The 20759-nt window shown below is 47.6% G+C and overlaps 1 protein-coding gene across 1 annotated transcript in view; it reads right to left on the reverse strand.

Moving 5' to 3' along the window:
• Window positions 1-20759, reverse strand: part of CHAT (choline O-acetyltransferase) — a 49413-nt gene that overhangs the window by 6317 nt on the left and 22337 nt on the right. The window contains exons 8-13 of the mRNA XM_041745284.1: window positions 11857-12026; window positions 9379-9479; window positions 8357-8485; window positions 5778-5900; window positions 2640-2781; window positions 2431-2493 (exon numbers count right to left, since the gene is read on the reverse strand). Coding sequence (XP_041601218.1) covers window positions 2431-2493; window positions 2640-2781; window positions 5778-5900; window positions 8357-8485; window positions 9379-9479; window positions 11857-12026 — 728 coding nt within the window. The remainder of the gene's footprint in view (window positions 1-2430; window positions 2494-2639; window positions 2782-5777; window positions 5901-8356; window positions 8486-9378; window positions 9480-11856; window positions 12027-20759) is intronic.

Consider the following 20759-nt stretch of genomic DNA (forward strand, 5'->3'; position numbering starts at 1 on the left):
AAACTTTGCTGTTCCCTCTTTTCCCATTCTCTTTGCCTAGTGTATTCATGGCTTAAGAAAACCTCTTCGCTGATATTTTTGAGCGTTTCAGAGGGAGTGACAGTAAACCCTTGTGTCCACTGTGTTTTTTTTTTAAATTTTTATTTATTTATGATAGTCACACAGAGAGATTGAGGCAGAGACATAGGCAGAGGGAGAAGCAGGCTCCATGCACCGGGAGCCTGACGTGGGATTCGATCCCGGGTCTCCAGGATTGCGCCTTGGGCCAAAGGCAGGCAACAAACCACTGCGCCACCCAGAGATCCCCCTTTTTTTTTTTTTAAATTTTTAATGTCCACTGTGTTTAAACAGAAGTTGGTGTCTTCCTCTTCAATCTCTTGCCCCTGCTCTATGTCAGTCCTTAGCTCTACCAAAATATTACATAGGTTCCTAATTAGTGTCACTGAGTGTTGACAGACCGTCCCTGCTCCAACTTTTCTTTCTTCTACCTGGTCACCAGAGTAAACCTTGTGACAGAAATATCCCATATCATAAACTCCTCTGCTCCTCTGTCCTTTGCAAGCTGCACACACTGAACTACTTGCTTTTCCTCCAATGTCTCTTATGCTTTCAAGATTCTTTGCCTTTGCACATACTGTTCCCTTCTGGGGCCATTCTTCTCTTCTATGTCCACCTGACAAGCACCTCTTCAACCTTCAAGTCTCATATCAAGTACCACTTCTTCTGGGAAGTCTTCCTGGATTTCCCAAGCAGAGGAACTAGCTTGCCCCTCTATGCTCTCTTCTACTTCCTGAGAGTTCTTTTCACATGGGATGAAATTTATCATTTAAGGGCTTTTCCTCCCAGTTATTCCCTAAGGACAGGATTTATGGACTTCACCTTTAATTCCTACAACCCAGTGTTTGTCTGGCATAAAGCAGGAAAGCCAAAAATACTCATTGAATACATGAGAGTGAGCTTGATTTTTCCCCAAACAGAACAAACACTTAACTCTTCAGATGAATTAGGAACCTGGTAACTGAATTGGAAAGAAGTCTACATTGGCTAGTTCTACAACCCAGATAATGCATTGTACTTATTTTCAAGTATATAGAGTGAAAATCAGTCAACTCCTTTTCTTTTCTTTTCTTTTCTTTTCTTTTCTTTTCTTTTCTTTTCTTTTCTTTTCTTTTTTCTTTTCTTTTCTTTCTTTTTTCTTTTCTTTTCTTTTCTTTTCTTTATTTTTAAAAGATTTTATTTATTTATTCATGAGACACAAAGAAAGGCAGAGACATAGGCAGAAGGAGAAGCAGGCTCCCCATAGAGAGCCTGATTTGGGACTCAATCCCAGGACCCCAGGATCATTCTGCTGAGCCACCCAGGTATCCCAGTCAACCCCTTTTCATAGGTTGTGATCCTTCAATGGCTATATCAGAATGATTTTCAATTAATATACTGATCACCAGTCCAAGTAGTAGCTTATTCTCTGTTGTTTGTATGTAAATTATGGCTCTGCCATGTTAGAAAACAAACTATTTCCCTAAACAAAACATTTCCTTTAAAATTTTGATTTTGGGTTGCCTCAGTGGCTCAGTGGGTTAGGCGTCTAACTCCTGATTTCAGCTTAGGTCATGATCTCAGAGTTGTGAGGCTGAGCCCTGTGCCGGGCTCTATGCTGGGCATGGAGCCTGCATAAGATTCTCTCTCTCTCCCTCTTCTTCTACCCCTCCTCCTCTGCTCTCTCTCTCTCTAAAAAGAAACAAAAGTAAAAATAAATAAAATTTTGATTTCACTATTAATCTTGAGCAAAGAATTTTTATTCATAAGCAATATAAATTAAAAAAATAAGAAAGCGAAACAAGCCCTAGGTGGCAATAAATACTGCCTCACCTGCAATGATGAAAGGTGTACAAACCACTACAGTTTGCCAGGCTTGGCCACCATCCCTCACATTTGACTTCTCCTGTTGTATAAACTGTAAAGTGCTATACATATATGGTGCTATTATTATCATTATTGTCTTTTCAAAGACCATTCATTGTATTCTTTTTTTTTAAGATTTTATTTATTTATTCATAGAGATAGAGAGAGAGAGAGGCAGAGACACAGGCAGAGGGAGAAGCAGGCACCATACAGAGAGCCTGACGTGGGACTTGATCCCGGGTCTCCAGGATCACACCCTCGGCCGCAGGCGGCGCTAAACCGCTGCGCCACCGGGGCTGCCCCCATTCATTGTATTCTTATAAAATCCATGTAAAAATGAGTGCTGTGTTACCCAGTTTCTAAAAATAAGAAAAAGACTCTGAGACACATGGCTTTGGCTAAGTTGCTGGTTAGTTGGTGGCCCAGCTCCCACCCAGGTCCTGTGCCATGGCCCTATGCCTGCAGATCCAGCTTTGGGCTCAGCCTACAGTCATGAGCTCCCCCAGGAAGAGGCACTGCATCACTCACCATGACTGTGTACTCAGTCTGGGCTCGGATGGCATCCTTTAGGAGCTGCAGCTTCTCTGAATCCTATCAACAGACCAGAGATAAGGCTTTAAGGAGCTACTCCGTGACAAACAAGCTATAGGAACTGGCTGTCACGGAGTCCAGCTGACAGGCAGCCCACCGCTGCCTTGCTGGCCTCCTAGAGACTCCTCAGGCGGAGCAGGACTTACGGGCACAGCAGCTTTGTGGTCAGTAATGGCTTTCACAAAACTCAGTGCCTCTGGAGTCGCCGATCGAATGTTGTCCACACGGCCCTCCTGGAATCGGCGGATGGACGCACTCTCATAGGTGGGCACGAGTCTCCTGTGGAGCCTGCATAAGATGAAAGATGAATGGCAAATGGTGTTGCAGTCTCAGGAAACCATAAACGCTGAAAGAAAAATAGCCTCTGCAGGCTTTATTTTTACAGTTCTGACTCTACTTGGCATAGTATTTCATTTTAATGTTAATAGAATTCTAGAGGAGATTTCCTAAAGATGAGTGTCAGGGAGTCAGTAATATGAAGAGCTATGTATGCTTTCATATACTCCTGACACTGTGTGGATATAAAATAAATAAGTGACTGGCAACTTTTCAAAAAATCCCAGTCTGGTGGGAAACCTAGAATTTTCTTTGAGACCTGATGAGTGTTTGATTGAAAGCACAGAATGGAATACTTGTGTAATTAATCATTCATACCCTTGAGGGAATCTTGTTTTATTTAGAATAATTCAAGCATGACCTGTGGATTGAGGCAGGGAGGGGGCTTTAGTGATCATGAGTGGAGAATGCTGCATAGACCAGCCTGTCCCGGGGCAGCTGAGCTTCCAACAGACCCATGGGTGCCATGGCTGTGCCTCTCCTCCCCGTTGTCTGTGACAGGCTCCCCACACCAGCTAGGGAGAGTCTGTTGCTTAGGTATGTGAACCAAGTGAGCACTCCAAGGCTTGCACACCTGCCTAGCACACATCTTTCTTATCAGTCAGTAAAGTCTTTGGTGTTAGTGGTGGGCAGGAGAAAGACACAGAATCACAGAGGGGTAGTGACAGCGTAACATCACACACAAGTCATGGTCCTGCATGCTGGCCTCATTGGGGCATGTATCTCCCATGTTGGGTCAGCTCTAGGAGGAGGAGGGCCAAGTGTGGTTCAGCACAGTGCTTGGCATTGTATCTTGGTGAGAACGTGAATAACTTTCTGTACACTTCTGTCTCTTCCTCCTCCAGGAAGGACTCTGGCAAGGAGCTCACTTCCTGTATCTCTATGGCCCCTGGAAGCAAATGCCATGCTGAGCACAAAAGTAGAGGAAATCATTGGCCAGTCACTGATCAACCTCAATTTAGGCAGCTTTCAGGTTTCTGCTGAATCTAGGGGCAGATTAAAAAAAAAATTTTTTTTTTTTGTTATGGCTTGGACTCTGAAGAATGTTCTCTAATGAAAATAGATCATATTTTGGCTGTTGGCTGAGCCCAGGAGCCTCTGGCCATGTCCACTGTTGGCCAAGTCAAGTGCCACAGAGATCACTTGAGGGTGGAGGAGGCGGTGCTCTGAGTCAGGTCCACTAGCCCCTCCTATCTCTGGAACTGAAATGCTCTCTGAAGGAACAGGTTCCAGCAGGACCTGGACCTCATGGCCCATCTCAGCCACATGCCAGTATGAGAATGGAGACCATGGTTCTAGACACCAGGTGCTGCCACAGCTCAATGTCAGTGGGATCACTGTGTCTCCACCACAAGAACAGATCAGGTGGAGTGACATCAATCTTCTCCAAGGAGTCTCAGTGCTCAGAGTGGCCGAGGCCACTTCCTTTCCCTGTGAGTTATGACCCCTCTGGAGGACACTGGGATCTGGGATGCTGTGCCCACATGGGTGCTATCTGCTCACTAGTGAGACCTCCTTGCCCTGGCCTTATTGCAAGGTCACTCTATGCTCCCTCTGCCCCCATATATTGCAAAAGAAAAATAGGTCCTGGTGGGGTCCTGTGCCAGTGTATGAGCTGTTGCTTTGGGAACAGTGGAATCAACAGGATCAGCCTTGTCTTGAGGATGATCTACTTTGCATTTTAGTTTAAGTCTCCTATAAAAGACCATTTGGCCTTCCTGCCTTGTCTTCAATCTCTACTTTTTTCTCTCCCCCAACACATAGCTACCACTAAAGAGATTTTTCTAAAGCACAGACTGTACTGTGTCACCCCCAGATAATACTCTTGTAGTGTCTTCTCAGGTCTGTGACTCAGTCCCTGATGCCTACTCTATGCCTGGTGTGTGAGATACCCAGAGGGTCAGGTTTGGAAGAAATGGTCTAGAAAACAAAATTGACAAATGAATGAACAAGGTAGCTCACATGAACAACAACTGCCATGAAAGAAAAAGAGAACACAATGTGACAGGCCAGAAAGCTGGGTGGTGAGGGGGTCTGAGGTGGCTGCTTTAGGTAAATGGGTCAGGGAAGGCCTCTGAGGGCTGACACCCTCTGGGCAGAGACCTGAGGGATGGGAGGAGCTGGCATGTGAAGAGTGGTGGTGGCAGCAGGTGGGTGGGTGCACCAAGGCATAGCCACAGTAAAGGGCTAGAGGCAGGAGAGAGCTTGGGAGGAGGGCCCAGCAGAGACTAGTTCACAGGGAGCCTTTCTAAACCTGGACTTTGTTCTACACATGGTGGGAAGCCACTGGGAAGGTTCAAAGTGGTAAGTGATAGAATCTGATTTGCATATTTCAAAGGCTATGATTCATGAAGCTGGGCATGGGAAGCAGAGCTCCCTGGGGGAACATGCTGCAGCTAAGCAAGCATGAGTTGATTAGGAAGAGGGCCAGTAGCCATGGAGCTGGAAGATAGAGGGTGGGTCTGAGAGACATCTGGAGGAAGAACATGGGGGTGGCATGGGTGAGAGAGGAGAGACAGGGATGAATCAAGGATGAGTTCACATTCTTTGACTTGACCCACAGGGGGATGGTGGTTCCATGTCCTTATCAAGAAACAGGGCACAGATACAGGGGCCAACGTGGGCTGGGTAAGGACAGGAGCAGGAGCAGTCTCCATTGCCCACCTTATTAGCTCAGTGTTCCGGCTTTTTGAGCTCTGTGCACATGGGCCTTTGCTTGGGCAATTTCCTGACTGTGAGTCCTTCCTTCTCTTTTCTGGGATTGAATTCACACTTTGAATCCCAGTTCAGGTGGCACCTCTTTCCATGCAGCCTGCCCTGGTTGTTCCATCTTCTAAGCTCACAGAAAGTCATTCCTCCCTCCAGGATGCTTCTAGTCTCTAGAGTCTAGAGCAGTTTGTCAGGCAGCCCACCTGAGCAGAGTCATTCTGCTGGCAGGCTTTGCTCACCTGTAGAAGGCCAACTGGAGGGCCACCTGGATGAAGGCATCAGGACTGCATTTCTGCTTCTTAATGAATGTTTTCCCGAAGATATCAAACTTGTAAACAGTGAAGTCGAGATTCTTTACTATTCTGTGGAAGAAACAGAAGAGATGCTACTACATGCAAAATAGAATGCACACACTGCAAAGTCTAACCAAGTTGCTCAAGCTTGATCTATGACTCTCGAGGACACGGTCCTTGCCCACCAGGAACATAGCAGGTGTCAGAGACAGGCCTTGACATTCGGAAGTGGCAGATGGCATGCCAGATCAGGGTTCCTCTGAGCTGAAGAGGAGGCTTGGTAGGGCAGGGCAGTGGCCCTGCTTCTGGGGGTGGGGGGTGGTGACTGGGGGCAGGGAGGGTCCTGGGGGCACTGGGGCCTGGGAGACATTTGCATGGGCAGGGAGAACACTGCCCACAAACAAAATCCTAGAAGCCTGTTGCCCACAGAAGTGGGCCTGAAAGAGGCCATGCATCTGTTTAGGAAGGTGTTTGTCTCACATCCTGATTCTTTTGGCATCCTGGCCATTCTGCAGACCTGACACACCACCTTTGCCCAAGGAAAAGCCCATTTCTCAGATAAGCCTTATCTCTTCACAAGAGTCCTCCCTGTTGTTCTATGAGAAGAAACGCCTGGAGCCTCCCTGGTGGTCAAGGTCACCACTGCAAGGGCTGCTCATCTGGGCTTTGCTGGTAACTGTGAACCCATTTTACCTGGAAACTACTGCTGAGCTTCCCAGGTCTTTACTGCCCATGAGTCACTGTCAGAATAATAGGTCGATTCCCTGAGTCTCCACTGAGACCCCTGAGCACTGATCTCCCCCTACCAATATTGACCGGTCTCTCCCCCATGATGAGGCTGGGCTCTGGGCTGACTGTCCACTGGGGCAACATTTGGCAGGGTCCACACTATCTGTCCACTGGCTGTATGTGAATGCAGAGCCCTGGGTAGGCAACCCCAACCCTCCACTCACATACTTCCTCAGGACTCAGATGCTCTCCTTGAGTTATTCCCCCTGCTTCATGGGAGCTGAGCTCTCAGGGGGCCGTGCCAGGTTCTGGGGACCCAGGGAGATTCATCCTTCAGTCCCCAGCCTGCTAGCCGACTGTCCCTGGACAGGCTGAGCTCATGGTCACACAGACACCTGGAAACCTCTTGCTCAGACTGTGCACTCAGGCCCTTCAGGCAGCTCCTCCTGCTTTCCCACTTTCAGGCTTCTCCTGGCTCCCCAGCTCTGGAAAGAGAACCTTAGGGGCCCACTCAGATCTCTGAAAGAGGAGTGGGCACCTTTCTCCATCCCGGGCTGGCCCGCCCACCAACCCACTCTCCTAGAGGGCTGCTCATCCCAAGAATAGCCCTGTAAGGTTGGATATTAGCACGATTTGTAGATGAACAGTCAAGGCCTCTCCGACTTTCCTGCCACAGCCAGCCAGCCCCCACAGCAGCTTGCAGCGGACTTGTCCTCCCTGCCCTCCGAGCCTGACCATGATCGCTCCTGCTCACCCGTGCTCTTCCCACAGTCTCCTCACTGGCTTCCTGAAGCCCCCGCAGGGGCTCCTCCCCATAACGCAAGACCAGCACAGCTCTTCACAATGTGGCCTCAACTTCCCTTTAGTGCCTCTGTTCTGGCCATTCTCTCACTTGCTGGTTTCAAAAACAGCCTGGATCCTCTATGAACCTGGACAAGCTTGAACAAGCTGCCTTTCTGCCTCTTCTCCAGCTGTCCGCACCGTGAACTATCATCCCTCAAAGCCCATTACTGCCAAGCCTTCCCACAGTGTCCTGGTGGAATTCCACTCCTGTGTCCTCGTGGGCTCAGGCCTGTATGCCTTTCTCTCTGGTTTGGGCACTTACTGTGTCACACATGTTTTAGTTTGGGGGACTGCAGTGTGGAGGGCAGGCTCCGTGGCATATTCGTTTCTGTGTCCTCAGCCTTTCTATTATAGTCCTGGCACACTCACATGTTTGATGAGTGAATGAATGAATGAATGAATGAATGCTGTTCGCTGACTGAATGAGGGAATGAACAACCAAGGGCCAGATCTAATCTAGTTGCCAGCCTGCAGCTGCCACTGTGCCCCTGCGGGTCCCCTTCTCCTGCGCGGGGGTCCCGTTAGGGACTGAACTGCCTCTCAGCCCTCGGGGAGAAAGGCCCCCTTGTCTAGTTGCGGTATAAGTTCAAGCAAATTGAAATAGCTTGGATTCAAATGACCTATTCAAACCAGTTGTTTATTACTCCCCCCGAAAGCAAGGGAATGATTTCCTCACCTTGACTCTGCTCAGGCAGGTGAAACCCATGAAAAAATAGCTCCATGTTTGCATTTTATGGAAATGATGGAGACCTCTGCAATGTTATTTCCCCAAGAGTTAAACTCCCCTTTAGTTTGACTAACATTTCCATGAGGGGGCAGGTGAGGGGAGGCAGAAGAGCTGGGTCTTGGGAAGCTTCCAGGGTGCCTCATCATCCCCAGTGGAGGGGTCTGGGGTGGGGGTGGACATGGGGTGACCCCAGAGCATCACCCTCAAAGAGACTTGCACTTTCTACCGTTGAAGTTTTTCCGCCGAGGAGGCTAAGAGGCCTTGAATTTCTGGGGAGCATTTCCAACGCAGCCTCCTGGGGGCCGGGAGCTCACTGACAGAGTCGGCTCGGACCAGCTTCTTGCCACTCTTCACCCTGCTGGCACAAAGAGGCGACCACCTGAAGCCCGGACCTGGGGGCTGCAGGCAGCAGTTCCTGCCCTCTGCAGTCCTCCTTGCTGGTGGAGCTTCAGTGAGCTGCCCCCTGGATCGGCTGCACAGATAAATAGACTGACGCTTGGTCAGAGATGCCACCCAAATAAGCACATGGCACAGCCAGGATTCCGGCCAGTTCCACCTGACTCCAGAGCCTGGTGTTTACTTTCACGTTTCTTGCTCCACCACATTCTACAACTGACACTTAGGAAACAGTTGGAGAAAAATTGAAGAAGCAAACTGTGTTGTTTTGTCTATGAGGGCTGGTATGGGCTTTTAGGGATTCTAAAGAGTTCCTAAAGCATGGAAGAGATTTAGAACTTAGATTCAGGGAGAATATTCTGGACAGGAGGGAATGAGCAAAACACAAATTGTTGGAAGGAACCCAGTGTTTAAGGGATAAGAAGCACTCAGGCCAGCCAGCTTGGAAGCTAGGGAGGAAGGTCCAGCCCAAGGAGATGGAGGAGGTGCAGCTCAGAGACCTCCCCTCCTTTGTGCTGGATCAACAGTCGGCCCAGCTCTGACTCAGAACGAGTGCTAGGTATGGATCTGGGCTTCGCTGGGACAAAGCAGATGTTCCTTTCTGGCTGAGAATTCTTGGCCACGCTTCCCCTCACTGCCTTCACTGTGGTCCTGTCTGCCCCTTCTGTCTGTGGCAGATAAAAGTATATGATGTCAAATTGGTTTTCAAATCCATCTTTTGCTAAGACACTTTCCAGACTAATGCAGCCCCCCGGTGGCCACCCACATTTTTCTTGGTCAGCTTGGAGGCCCCTTGGCAGTCTGGTTTTGCCTCCCATGGCTGCTGCTGAGGGGCCCTGCCCCCAGACTCACATGTGCTTCAGCAGATGCTCTGTGCACTGTACCAGGACGATGCCGTCAAACGGGGAGTGTTCGCACACTACGCCACAAGTGCCATCTCGTCCCACCACAAACTGCAACAAGGAAGAAAGAGGTGAGTGGATCTCAGGTAGATTCTGCATTTCAGACTAGCCCCTTGGTTCCAGGCCAGGTCTTCCAGGCCTCTAAGGGGGATCTCTCCTCCAAGGATACCAAAGCATGTTATCTCTGGAAAAGAATGCTATATGAAATTGCCATGACCTGAGAATATGGGGGCCTCAAGATAGCTCTATGATGTCATCGCCTTCCCAGACATGATCTGGGCAGTGAGGCCAGAGGCCAAAGTTCTGTGGCTAAAGGAGTCCAGTGACTCCTAAGAGCTCACACTGAAGCTGTGCACACTTTCCTTAGCTCATGGGCAAGTTCCTTTGGCTTAAGTACTGTTTCCCCCTCATGGTGTGTAACAGGGCCACAATCCTACACAGCCTTGTGTGATCATGTGTCTAAATGGAACCTGTACATTTAGCCACCATTGATTTTATTCCCAGGATCTAGACCAGGGTCTACCTGGTAGTAGGTGCTCAGTAACTTGGTTGAATGAGTGAATGAGAGGTAATGATCTAAGTTGGATGGTGTGCAGATTCCTAGGGAGAAATGAACTGTCATTTGAAGGGAGTGAAGGAAAGGTGTTCTGAGGATGCTCCACTAACTGCTGCCTGGGTTTCCCTTCAGAGACCTGGACTCCAGGTCTGCCACACACCCCGGCAGCTGGGAAATCTTCAACAAGACATCTCAGCTCTCTGGCTTCAGTGTGTTCCCATTGAAAATGGATCCAATAAAACCCAGTTCACAGGATTGATAGGAGGATTGGAGAGAAGGTATAGGAAAGGTCCACAGCCTTTGTACTTAGCTAACTTCAAAAAGGGACATACTCAGCACATACAGAAATGCTGGGAAAAAATAATGAGAATGTGAGATTTGATTATTAATGTATGACCTGGATAAGGTGAGGCTGCCCATAGTTCAGCTCAGCACAGCGTCACATGCAAGAGAGTCTAGTCCACCATCCGCAAACAATCCAGCAAACAAACAAGCTATTGGCATTCTTACTGATGCTCTTCTAGGGCACTGGCACAGTCAAACACATGTGAGCTGACTCCCCTGATGTCTTCTCCCGTCCCTCACGTGCCAGTGTATATAGTGTGCCCGAATCTTTACTCCTAATCTTTAAACGACCTCCCCACATGGTCTTTCTCAAGGCTGATCCTTGGAGGTTCTTTTCTCTTTCTCCCCAATGTCCTCTGCTTCTCCATCCTGAGACTAGCTCCTGATCTTTTCAATTCAGGTCCATGGAGCCTGTTTGGCTTTCCCAGCTCATCTGATCATCTGTCCTGCCTCTGAAAAGAGCCCAGGGGTGGGCACCCATGTGAGGCAGGAGGGGAAGACTGTGCCCACTCATGCACTAGTGCTTTTCTGTTCTTGCCACTGAAACAAAAGGGGGGAAAAGAAAACCACTACCCTGGCTTGCTATGTTTCTGGTTCTGTACTTCCATTATATCATTTCATTCCCATAGCTGCTCCATGAAAGATAACAAGCCATTAGCACCACTGTGGAGGCTAAAATAGCCAGCACAGCAGCAAGAGAACTCATCAGAAATAGTAGAATCAATATGCAAACCAATAAAAGGCATATAGGGGCCAGATAAAGAGAAAAATGAAATATTGCTTATTGGTGGGAGAGATACTAGCCCAAAGCATAGCGATCGTTGGCTATTTAATGTGGTCATTGTGAAAGTGGGGTGGCTTTAAAAATAAACAAGGTTCAATTCAGGATTGACACAGGGGAGAAAAAAGGTTGGAGGAACAGGAAAAAATGAACCCAACCTCAACCTCACCTGCACCAGCTGGAGTATTTTTCTCCAGGTCAAACTGAGTGTCATGTTTCTGAATTGATGTCATGAGAATGAAAAATATATGACTTGCTTTATTTCATTTTATGACTTCCCTTGTATGGAGATACTGAACTGTCCTACTTCTCAGGGATGGAATGTAGTGTGTTTTTTTTTTTTTTTTTTTTTGGAATGTAGTGTGTTGAAATGGCCAGCAGGTAGGAGCGATGGAGATTCAGAAAAGCTGGCCTCTCTGGGCATCAGACAGGATTCTTGCTGAATGTGTTGAGGAAGTGTTGAGCGGGCCCCCAGGATACCTCCACCTTACAGTGTGTGCTGGGAGATGGGGAATGAGCCCCAGCTCTGACCCAGAGGTCCACAAGCCTGGCCCAGGCTACAGAAAGGTTGGGAGTTTGAGTTGGGTTTGGTCACTTGCTCCTGAGAAGAGTTCCGGCCAGTCCAGAGGCTGACACCAGTGGCACATTTCCAGTGCCTTCAGCTCCCTTGGCCCCAGATGCAGCATAGGCCAGGGAGTGAGCATCTGCTGACTCAGGCCCCTGGCCAAGCCACTGGGGAAGCTTACCTGTAGGGATTTGTCATACCAGCGGTTTGCCCCATTCTTGCTGCATCCTCCACCATGAAGGAGCTGGAGCGCCCTGTTGGTGTCGCTGAGATCCACACCTCCCGGGGCGTCCAGGCACACGAGGCAGATGCAGCGTTCAATCATATCCAGGGCGTCCCGGTTGGTGGAGTCTGCAGGCCAGGCAAACAAGGCCTTAGCACCTACCCTCCAAACCAGGTCTGAGGTCCCCTCCACAGAACGCCACAGGCACACACATGGACACCCAGCCCTTGAGTCAGTCCTGACCTGACTTCTCTCCCAAATCCAGTGGGTGGGCCATGAAATCAGACAGACTGTCCTGAACTTCTGTGTTAATCCCAGCAGCCAGCTTACTGTCATGGTCTCTGCAAGAGTCCCACTCACTCTTTAGCTGTGGCCAGATCTTCCCCAGATGGATGGTCGCTGGACCTGCCTTCCAGGATGAAGGGACTCATGCAGGGCCTTCTGCATGGACATTAGACCCTCAGGCCAGCCTTTGTCAGGGGAGGAGCTCCAATTCCTCCATCCAGCAGTACTGCTCCCTGATACCCCCCACCCCTGCCACTGCAGCATTTGAGAGCTGCATCTGGGTCCTGAACTAAAATTTTTAAATATTAGGTGCTGAAATTTAAAAATCAGTCCTCTTCACATGAAAAGCTGAAGTAAAGGAGTCAAAGTCTTGCTCTCCCAGCCTCCTGCCACCTCAGCAACTATTTCAATGCAGAGTGCAGATGGAAGGGCCAGGCTGCCCCAAAGCCATATCCACATGAGCCCATTTGGGTCATTTCAGGCATGTGGAACTCCTCAGGACAAATAGGCTAGGAGCCACTGAATTGTGCCAGAGATGTGCCACCAAGGCAGCTTGATTTCTCCATGGGGGACAATTGGGTACAGGGTTCCTCCCTGAAGAAAGCTGGGCCAGCCAGATGGGCTGCCCCTGGGCAGCCTCCTCCACCTCCATCACCTCCTCTACTCAGACTTTAGGGCTGGATGCTGTTAGAGGATGAGGTGCAGGGTTACCTCTCCCTGCCAAGTCTCAGAGCATCCTATGCATGGAAGATGGGGTGCAAAGTATTTGGAGGCAAGGGCGCACTGTGGGGAAGAGACTGCTAGCTGCATATGGCAATACCCATTCTCCCTTGAGTCATGGAGTGCCCAGTTTTAGCTTGGCACAGGGGAACCAGAACTAAAGCTGCATTGCCCAGCCTCCCTTAGGGGGAAGCCACACATAGAAATTCTGCTAACAAAATTTAGAGACACTATATGACAGCTTCCAAGAGACTTACTTAAAAATAACTAGCATGTCTTCTTTGCCCTTCCCACTTTCCTCTATCCATTGCTGGGACACTGGTGTGATGGCTGGACCTCTAGCCTCCATTTTGGATCTATGGATGTGGGCCACACCCTTGCAGGGAGATAGAAGAACCCTAGCCACCATGTATCAGCTCTGGGTGGCTTACTTCTGGTATACATGAGAGAGAGAGAGAGAGAAAAACCTCTGTTTTCCTTAAGCCACTATTATTTTGTGTCCTCTGTCATATGTGGCCAAATGTAATCCTAACGGACCCATCTGGTGATGTTGGGTGCACGTTCTCCTACCGCAAGACTTAGCTGGAGCTGAGAAGCTGCATCCTTGGTTTACCATAGTCTTCTCTCATTCATTCAACCCCCTTGGTCCCTGTAGGTATTGAAATTCAAGGTCCCTGTCCAGGAGGCCATTTGTCAGAGAGAAACATTCTTCAGGCTGAGGAGTCCCCCAAGATGACAGTCAGGACCCTCCCTGCTCCCTCTTGTCCCATCAAGGCAGGCACTTGGGCAGGCCCTGGTCCTGAGTGCTGACCCTTCTATTTCCTGTAGTCAGCCCAAGCCCAGGCACACACACCCCCCTGCTCCAGCCCTTCCCCTCCCGACTGGGATCCCACTTCCTGCTGAGTCAGAACTCCCTCTGTCAGAGTCCCTGGCTCCGGAGGCTTCTCTTCTTCCAGAGCCTCAAGCCAAAGGAAAAAAAAAAAAAAAAGCCCATAATGTCTCACAGCCATCTGAAATCTGCTTTCCTGAAGTCCAGGAAACATGTGGGAGCAGGTGTGGCTTCCACACCCCCAGCATCAGTGTTGGTCTTGCCTGTGGGCTAGAGCCAGGCACAACACTACCTTCCCCAGGCAGTGGGAGGCCAAGTCCATACATAGTCTGACACTGCCAATGGAGCCTGTCCTTCCTTATGTCTAGCTAGGGACCCAGGGTGGCCTTCGATGAGGTCCTGTCTGTTCCTCTCTGCTCTTGGCCTCACATTGACCCTCCCTGGGGTATGTGGTGACTTCCCTCTCCCAGTGCAGTCAGCCTTGAGTGGGGTAGTCCCTAAGACCCTTCCCTGGGCCTCCTCAACATGTGCTAGGCACACAATGCTAAGCCCACCTCTGCTGGTCCCTGCTCTGCCCATGTGGTTTCTCCAGTTCATGAGAGGTATCCATGCATAATCTCATGTGAACAAAATCTCTAGTCCCCACCCATATCCTTCCTCCCACTTCTTGCAAATCCCTCTCACAGAAAGCCTTCTGCTCTGAGGAGAATGAAGAGCAAGCCAGCCCAGCATTGGGTCATCTGTTCCCCATTTCCTGTGTAGAATGAGGGCTTGGAGAGCACTATATTTTCAAGACACACCCCCCTTGATCTTGATCGGGCCAGGATGACTCATTATCTTCTGCATGGCCTCTTGTGCTTTCCTGGAGTCTGATCAACTCCAAGGCTTTAGGCCATGACTTCAGGATCTAAAGGTAAAGGTAACCTGGCTGATGCTCTGGGGAAATTCCCCTTCCCTCTGCTCAAGTGTGGTGCAATCACTGTGTCACCATCTTCAATCTGAAACAACTTCTACTGCCCATGAGGTTGTGTCTAAATAAGGCCCTTTGGGCTCCATGGCTCACCATGCTGCCCCTTCAGGGTCATCTTCCCTGAATCCCTGCAGGGACCTCATGCTTCCTACCATTCTCTGGACACCTGGGCTCATTCACCTCTTCATCGTAGCATAGGATGTCTCCTGGATAGGGGCTCTTCTCTTTCTCTGCCTATCAAAGTTCCACTCATAAACCCCTCCCAAGCTCCCCGATCCTCTAACAGGGCTGACCCTATGTTTGATGTAGGTAGGAACAGCTCAGACAGAGCTCTTGCCCTCCAGAACTCCTCACATCCAGAGCATGCCAGTTGCTTACTCAATGCAGACAAGGAACCTCTGCTCTGTTCATCAGGCTGGCCTCATATAGCACCTGGGGCCAGGGCTGGACCAGTCCCCTCTGTACCCATTGTCTCCTACTAAATTGTGCATGCTCCTACAGCACATGACCCTGTTGCTGACTTCAGACATCCCCATGTTTCAAACACTGCCAGTCCAGCCCCAGAAGCCCTGATCTAGTCTCCTCCCCCATGTCTGTGAACTTGCAGAGGGTGGCGCCTCAGTTGCCCACGTGGGTACAGGAAAGTGTCCATGGACAGGTGAGGCTGAGACTTGTGTCCATGCTCAGAGAAGGAATCTTGGAGTCCAGTGGGCTTGAGGCTTTGGGGCATGGAGTCTCATAGGATGGGGGGATGGTGAGAGGTTGGGAGAGGATGGAGATAGAGAAGGGATTCCTTATCCTTTGTGAGGCTCCCAGCCCTGGTCCTCTTTGCTCCAATAGGAGTCCCTGCCAATGGTTCTGGTGCCTGACCCTGCCCTGTGTGCTATTCTGGGGGTTCCTCTGGGCTCCCAGGCTGGCTGGTGACTTCAGAGCATGAGAAGTCCTTGGCCAGGCTGGGATCAAATTCAAATGGGCAGAGAGGAAGGGAGAAGCATGTCAGGAGATAACAATGCTGGAAAAGGTTCTGAGGGCTAAGGTGTAGACACCCGGGCTTGTGGGTAGAGCTTGTGGGTAAGAAGACCACCCCTGGCTGCAGTTCATTATAGGTGAAGGCATAAAGGACTTAGGTGAGGTTGAAGAATGCAGTGAAGTGATGCTATTAGTTAACTTTTGTCAACCATCTACTACATGCCTGGCATCAATCTAAGTCCTCATATTGATGAACATGATATAAGAATTTTTTATCATCCCCATTCACAGAGAAGCTAAACGTCTTGCTTAAGGTCATCCAGCAAATTGAGGGAGTTAGACTTGATCCCAGATATACAACCTCAATGCCCAGGCTGGGGACAGATCATCAAGGGCTGTGGATAGCAGGATCAGGAAGTGGACTTCATGAGCAATGACAAGAAGCCACCAAAGTATCTTGGGCAGGGGCTGATGTGGTCAGAGCAGAGTCTAGGATGCCTAGCAGTTTAGGGAGGATGTGGGCCTGGTGGGCAGTTAAGGGATCATTGGCAGCCCCAGTGCTGTACATTTAGACCCTGTTGATCAGGTCTCAGTGAGCTCTGAGACCCCTGGCTGAGTATCTGCCTAACTAAAATTTTCTTAGTAACAGCTCCTAGGCCAATGTGGAGTGGGCAGGCTATAGCTCCTCCAGGAAACCCATAGCAGGCCTGTCTAGTCAGGATGCTGGGGAATAGACCTAACACATCCTTTGGGCAGGAGAGTGAAGGCTTGGCACACTCCCTCCCAGCTGGACAAGCAAAGCAGACAGCAAACAAGGACAGCTTCCTAGGCATCAGTGCCCCAGCCGCCTCCAGGCAGGAGGGAAGGCCCTCCAAGGAGGGACTGAGACATCATCATCACGTGCAGGTTGTGCAGGGCCCCAGAGCTCAGCACCAACCAATAGTAACCAGGTCCTGGCTCATTAGGCAGGATGAAATGGGAGCAGGACAGCCGAGCTGGGATGCCAGGTGGCCTTGCAAATGAACTCCCTGCATACAAGTAGCTGATCGGTCAAAGGCTGACAAGTTTATCATGTAAGGCAGAAAATGAACTACACCAAACTCATCCACCATGACTCTGGCCCAAATGTAATGGAAACAGGGGGCGGTGGGCTGGAGGCATGCAGCAGGAGCCGTTTGTCTTGTGACATTCTCATCGAGCACACAGAGGCTCGTTTAATGTAGTAAATCAATCTTCCTCAAGGAGCCCCTGCTTAATAGTGAGAATTTGGAGTTGAGTAATAGGAGGAGCTTGCTCTGCCACCCATGCCTGGAGAGTTGATAGCTTTGGTGATGCGAAAATTCCAGAGGCCACAAGGCCTTGGAGGACCCTGGAGCTTCCGTTAAAGACTGAAAGCTTACAGACTATGACCATGAGCACACACACACAGCTCTGTCTTGGACACTTGCCTTCTCCAGTTTATCACCTGGGAGTTTGGCTCAAGTCAGATTCCTACTGTCCTGCCTCACGGTCTAGGGAAATGGAAACACTAGGCTCCTTTTCTGAGGCTTAGATCTTTTAAACCTTTGTCAATTCCATCTGAGGATTTTTCTTCCCCAGATGAAGGGATTATATCTCCTTTTGGGATGGGAAACTGCCATCACACATCCCATGTTCCTCTCTATTACTCTATGGTTTATGGAATAATCTTTATGCTCCCAGTCCTCAGAGGCTATGGGGAAATACTTTCAGCAAAAGTATTTCTTGCCCAGTGAAATCTGGTTCTTGCAAATCAGAACTGCTTTTTTTTTTTTTTAAGAATTTTATTTTATTTTATTTATGATAGTCACAGAGAGAGAGAGAGAGAGAGAGGCAGAGACACAGGCAGAGGGAGAAGCAGGCTCCATGCACCAGGAGCCTGACATAGGATTCGATCCTGGGTCTCCAGGATCGCGCCCTGGGCCAAAGGAAGGCGCCAAACCGCTGCGCCACCCAGGGATCCCAGAACTGCTTTTATCTTGCTTTCTTTTTCCTGCCTTCCTATGAGTTACTTGAACCTTTTTTAGAATTCCATTTTGATTTATCATAAGGTTTTTAGTATATCTATATATGTTCTCTAGTGGCTTCTAAAGGTGTTACTATAAAGGAGTCACAAAAACCTCTTTAAAGAGCTCAAAAAGGAGGAACTTCTGCTTCCAAGAACATCAAGTAGACTTTTCTCTATCACTTCCACTAAAACCCCTGGACATTATATTTAAAACAAACATAAGAAGACTCTGAAAGATGGAGAGAGAGGGGCTAGGGACTTCAGGACCCAAGGAACAAAATGATGGTGAGTTCCTTGGTTGTTCTAGACTGAATTGTGTCTCCTCCACCTTGAAATTCATTTGTTGAAGCTTTAATCCTCAATATTTACTTGTTGAAGCTTTAACTGTATTTAAAGGTGAGCCCTTTAAAGAGGTAGTTAAGGTTAAATGAGGTCATAAAGGTGAGGCTTTAAACCAATATGACCATTGTTCTTATAAGAAGAGGAAGAGACTCATGTGTGCACAGAGAAAAGACCATTGGCAGTAAGATGGTGGTCATCTGCAAGCAACAGAGAAAGGCCTTAGGAGAGACTAATATGCCAACACCTTGACTTTGGATTTCCAGCTGCCAGAACAGTGAGAAATAAATATCTGTTGTTTAAGTCACTCAGTCTGTGGTATTTTGTTGTAGTAGTCCTAACAAACAAATACACCGGGTTTTCTGTAAAATATCCCAGAGCTCAAATAGCCAGTAAAATAAAACACAAACAAATGTAGACCAAAAAAATTTTTTAAAAATCCAACAAAAGCCTGCTTTCTTCAGTCAAAGGGCCTGGGAAAAGAATAACTAGCAAGAAAGGAAATTTTAGATAATATCCTTCCTCCATGCCAGCAAAGGCAGAGTGGGGGAGCCTAGACTTGTAACAAGTCTGTAATGAAGCACGTCAGTCTCTGATGGTATCAGAGAAGGCATGGTCTCAGATAGAAGCTGGGACATCCATCTGCATTGGGTAGTAATCACCACCTCAATTGCTCCACAGATAGCATCAGTAGAGAACATGAGAGGACCTTGACTTCCCACTCTCACTACCAGTAACAAGGAGCACCCTCCCCAATATAGGCTTCTTGAGAGACCTGGAGTTCTACCTCCACCTGGCTGTAACAAGGCAGCACCCACCCCCTGCTTCTGCCGGAGTGGTATCAGAGAGCCAGCTAAAACAGAAGGTTTAAATAACACCCAGAGTCTCATAATATAAACACATCCATGTTTCAACAGAAAATCACTTGGGGCACCTGAATGGCTCAGTAGTTGGCGTCTGCCTTTGGCTCAGGTCATGATCCTGGGGTCCTGGGACTGAGTCCTGCATCAGGCTCCCCACAGAGAGTCTGCTTATCCCTCTGCCTATGTCTCTGCTTCCCTTTATGTGTCTCTCATGAATAAATAAATAAAATATTTTAAAAAGAAAGAAGAAAGAAAGAAAGAGAAAATCACTTATCACATTGAGAACCAGGGAAATCTCAACTTGAATGAAAAAAGGCAATCAGTAGATGCCCAAAACTGATATGACAGGAATGTTAGAATTATGTGACCAATATATTTTTTTAAAAACAACTTTATTTTTTTAATTTTTATTTATTTATGATAGGCACACAGTGAGAGAGAGAGAGGCAGAGACATAGGCAGAGGGAGAAGCAGGCTCCATGCACCGGGAGCCCGACGTGGGATTCGATCCCGGGTCTCCAGGATCGCGCCCTGGGCCAAAGGCAGGTGCTAAGCCGCTGTGCCACCCAGGGATCCCTGTGACCAATATTTTTAAATTAATTATCATGAAACTGAAAAATCTGTGGGACAAAAGATCTAACAATCATGTCATTGGAGTCCCAGAAGGAGAGGAAAAAGAATAAAGCAAGAAAGTACTCAGAGAAATAATGGCCAAAATTTCCTAAATTTGGCAAAAGACATAAACCTAAAGATTCACGATTCATTAATTCCACACAGGGTAAATTCAAAGAAATCCACATCAAGACATTATCATAGTCAAACTACTGAAAACTAAAGACAAAGAAAAAAATCTTGAAAGCACAGAGAGAGAGAAAAATGCTTTATCTATAGGAGAAAAAACAATTCAAATTATGGTATATTTCTCATCAGAAACCATGAAGGCTGGTAGAAAGTGGCACAAGTGGCACAACTTTTTTAAGTGCTGAAAGAAAAGTACTGTCCACCCAGAATTCTATGTTTAGCAAAGATATCCTTCAGGAAGGAAGGGAAATCAAGACATTCTTAGATGAGGAAAAACTAAGAGAGTTTGTCTCCAGTATCTGCCCTAAAAGAATTCCGCTCCCCCCCCCCCACACAAAAGTACATTTTATAAAGGAACATTGAAACATCAAGAAGGAAGAAGGAACAACAGAAAGAGTAAATATTTTAGTGAATTAATTTTCATTCTATTTTTGAGTTTTTAAAAATTATATTCACCATTGAAGCAAAATTATAACACTGCCTGATGTGGCTCTAAATTTATATTAGAGGAAATAGTTAAAAGAATTATATTATAAATATGGGAGGGTAAAGGGATGTAAGGGATGGTAAACTTTCTACATTTCATTAAAGCTGGCAAAGCTTCAACACCAATAGACAGTGATAAATCATATATATATATACTGTATACTATATATATCATATATACACATATACTATATATACTATATAATTAAATCATATATATACACACATATACTATATATAATATATATAATATATATAGTAACACCTTTAGAAGCCACTAGAGAACATATATAGATATACTAAAAACCTTATGATAAATCAAAATGGAATTCTAAAAAAGGTTCAAGTAACTCATAGGAAGGCAGGAAAAAGAAAGCAAGACTTGAAAAACAGAGATAACAAAAAACAAAATGGCAGCATTAAATCCCAGCATATCAATAATATCAGTAATAGAAATTGACAAGGTAGGGTAAAAAACACATCCTAGTTATATTCCATGTACAAGAAACTCACATCAAATAAAATGATGCAGATTGGTTGAAAGTAAAAGGAAAAAGATGCATCAAGCAAACA

The sequence above is a fragment of the Vulpes lagopus genome, chromosome 2, assembly GCF_018345385.1.
Source record: "Vulpes lagopus strain Blue_001 chromosome 2, ASM1834538v1, whole genome shotgun sequence".
In the NCBI taxonomy this organism is placed as follows: Eukaryota; Metazoa; Chordata; class Mammalia; order Carnivora; family Canidae; genus Vulpes; species Vulpes lagopus.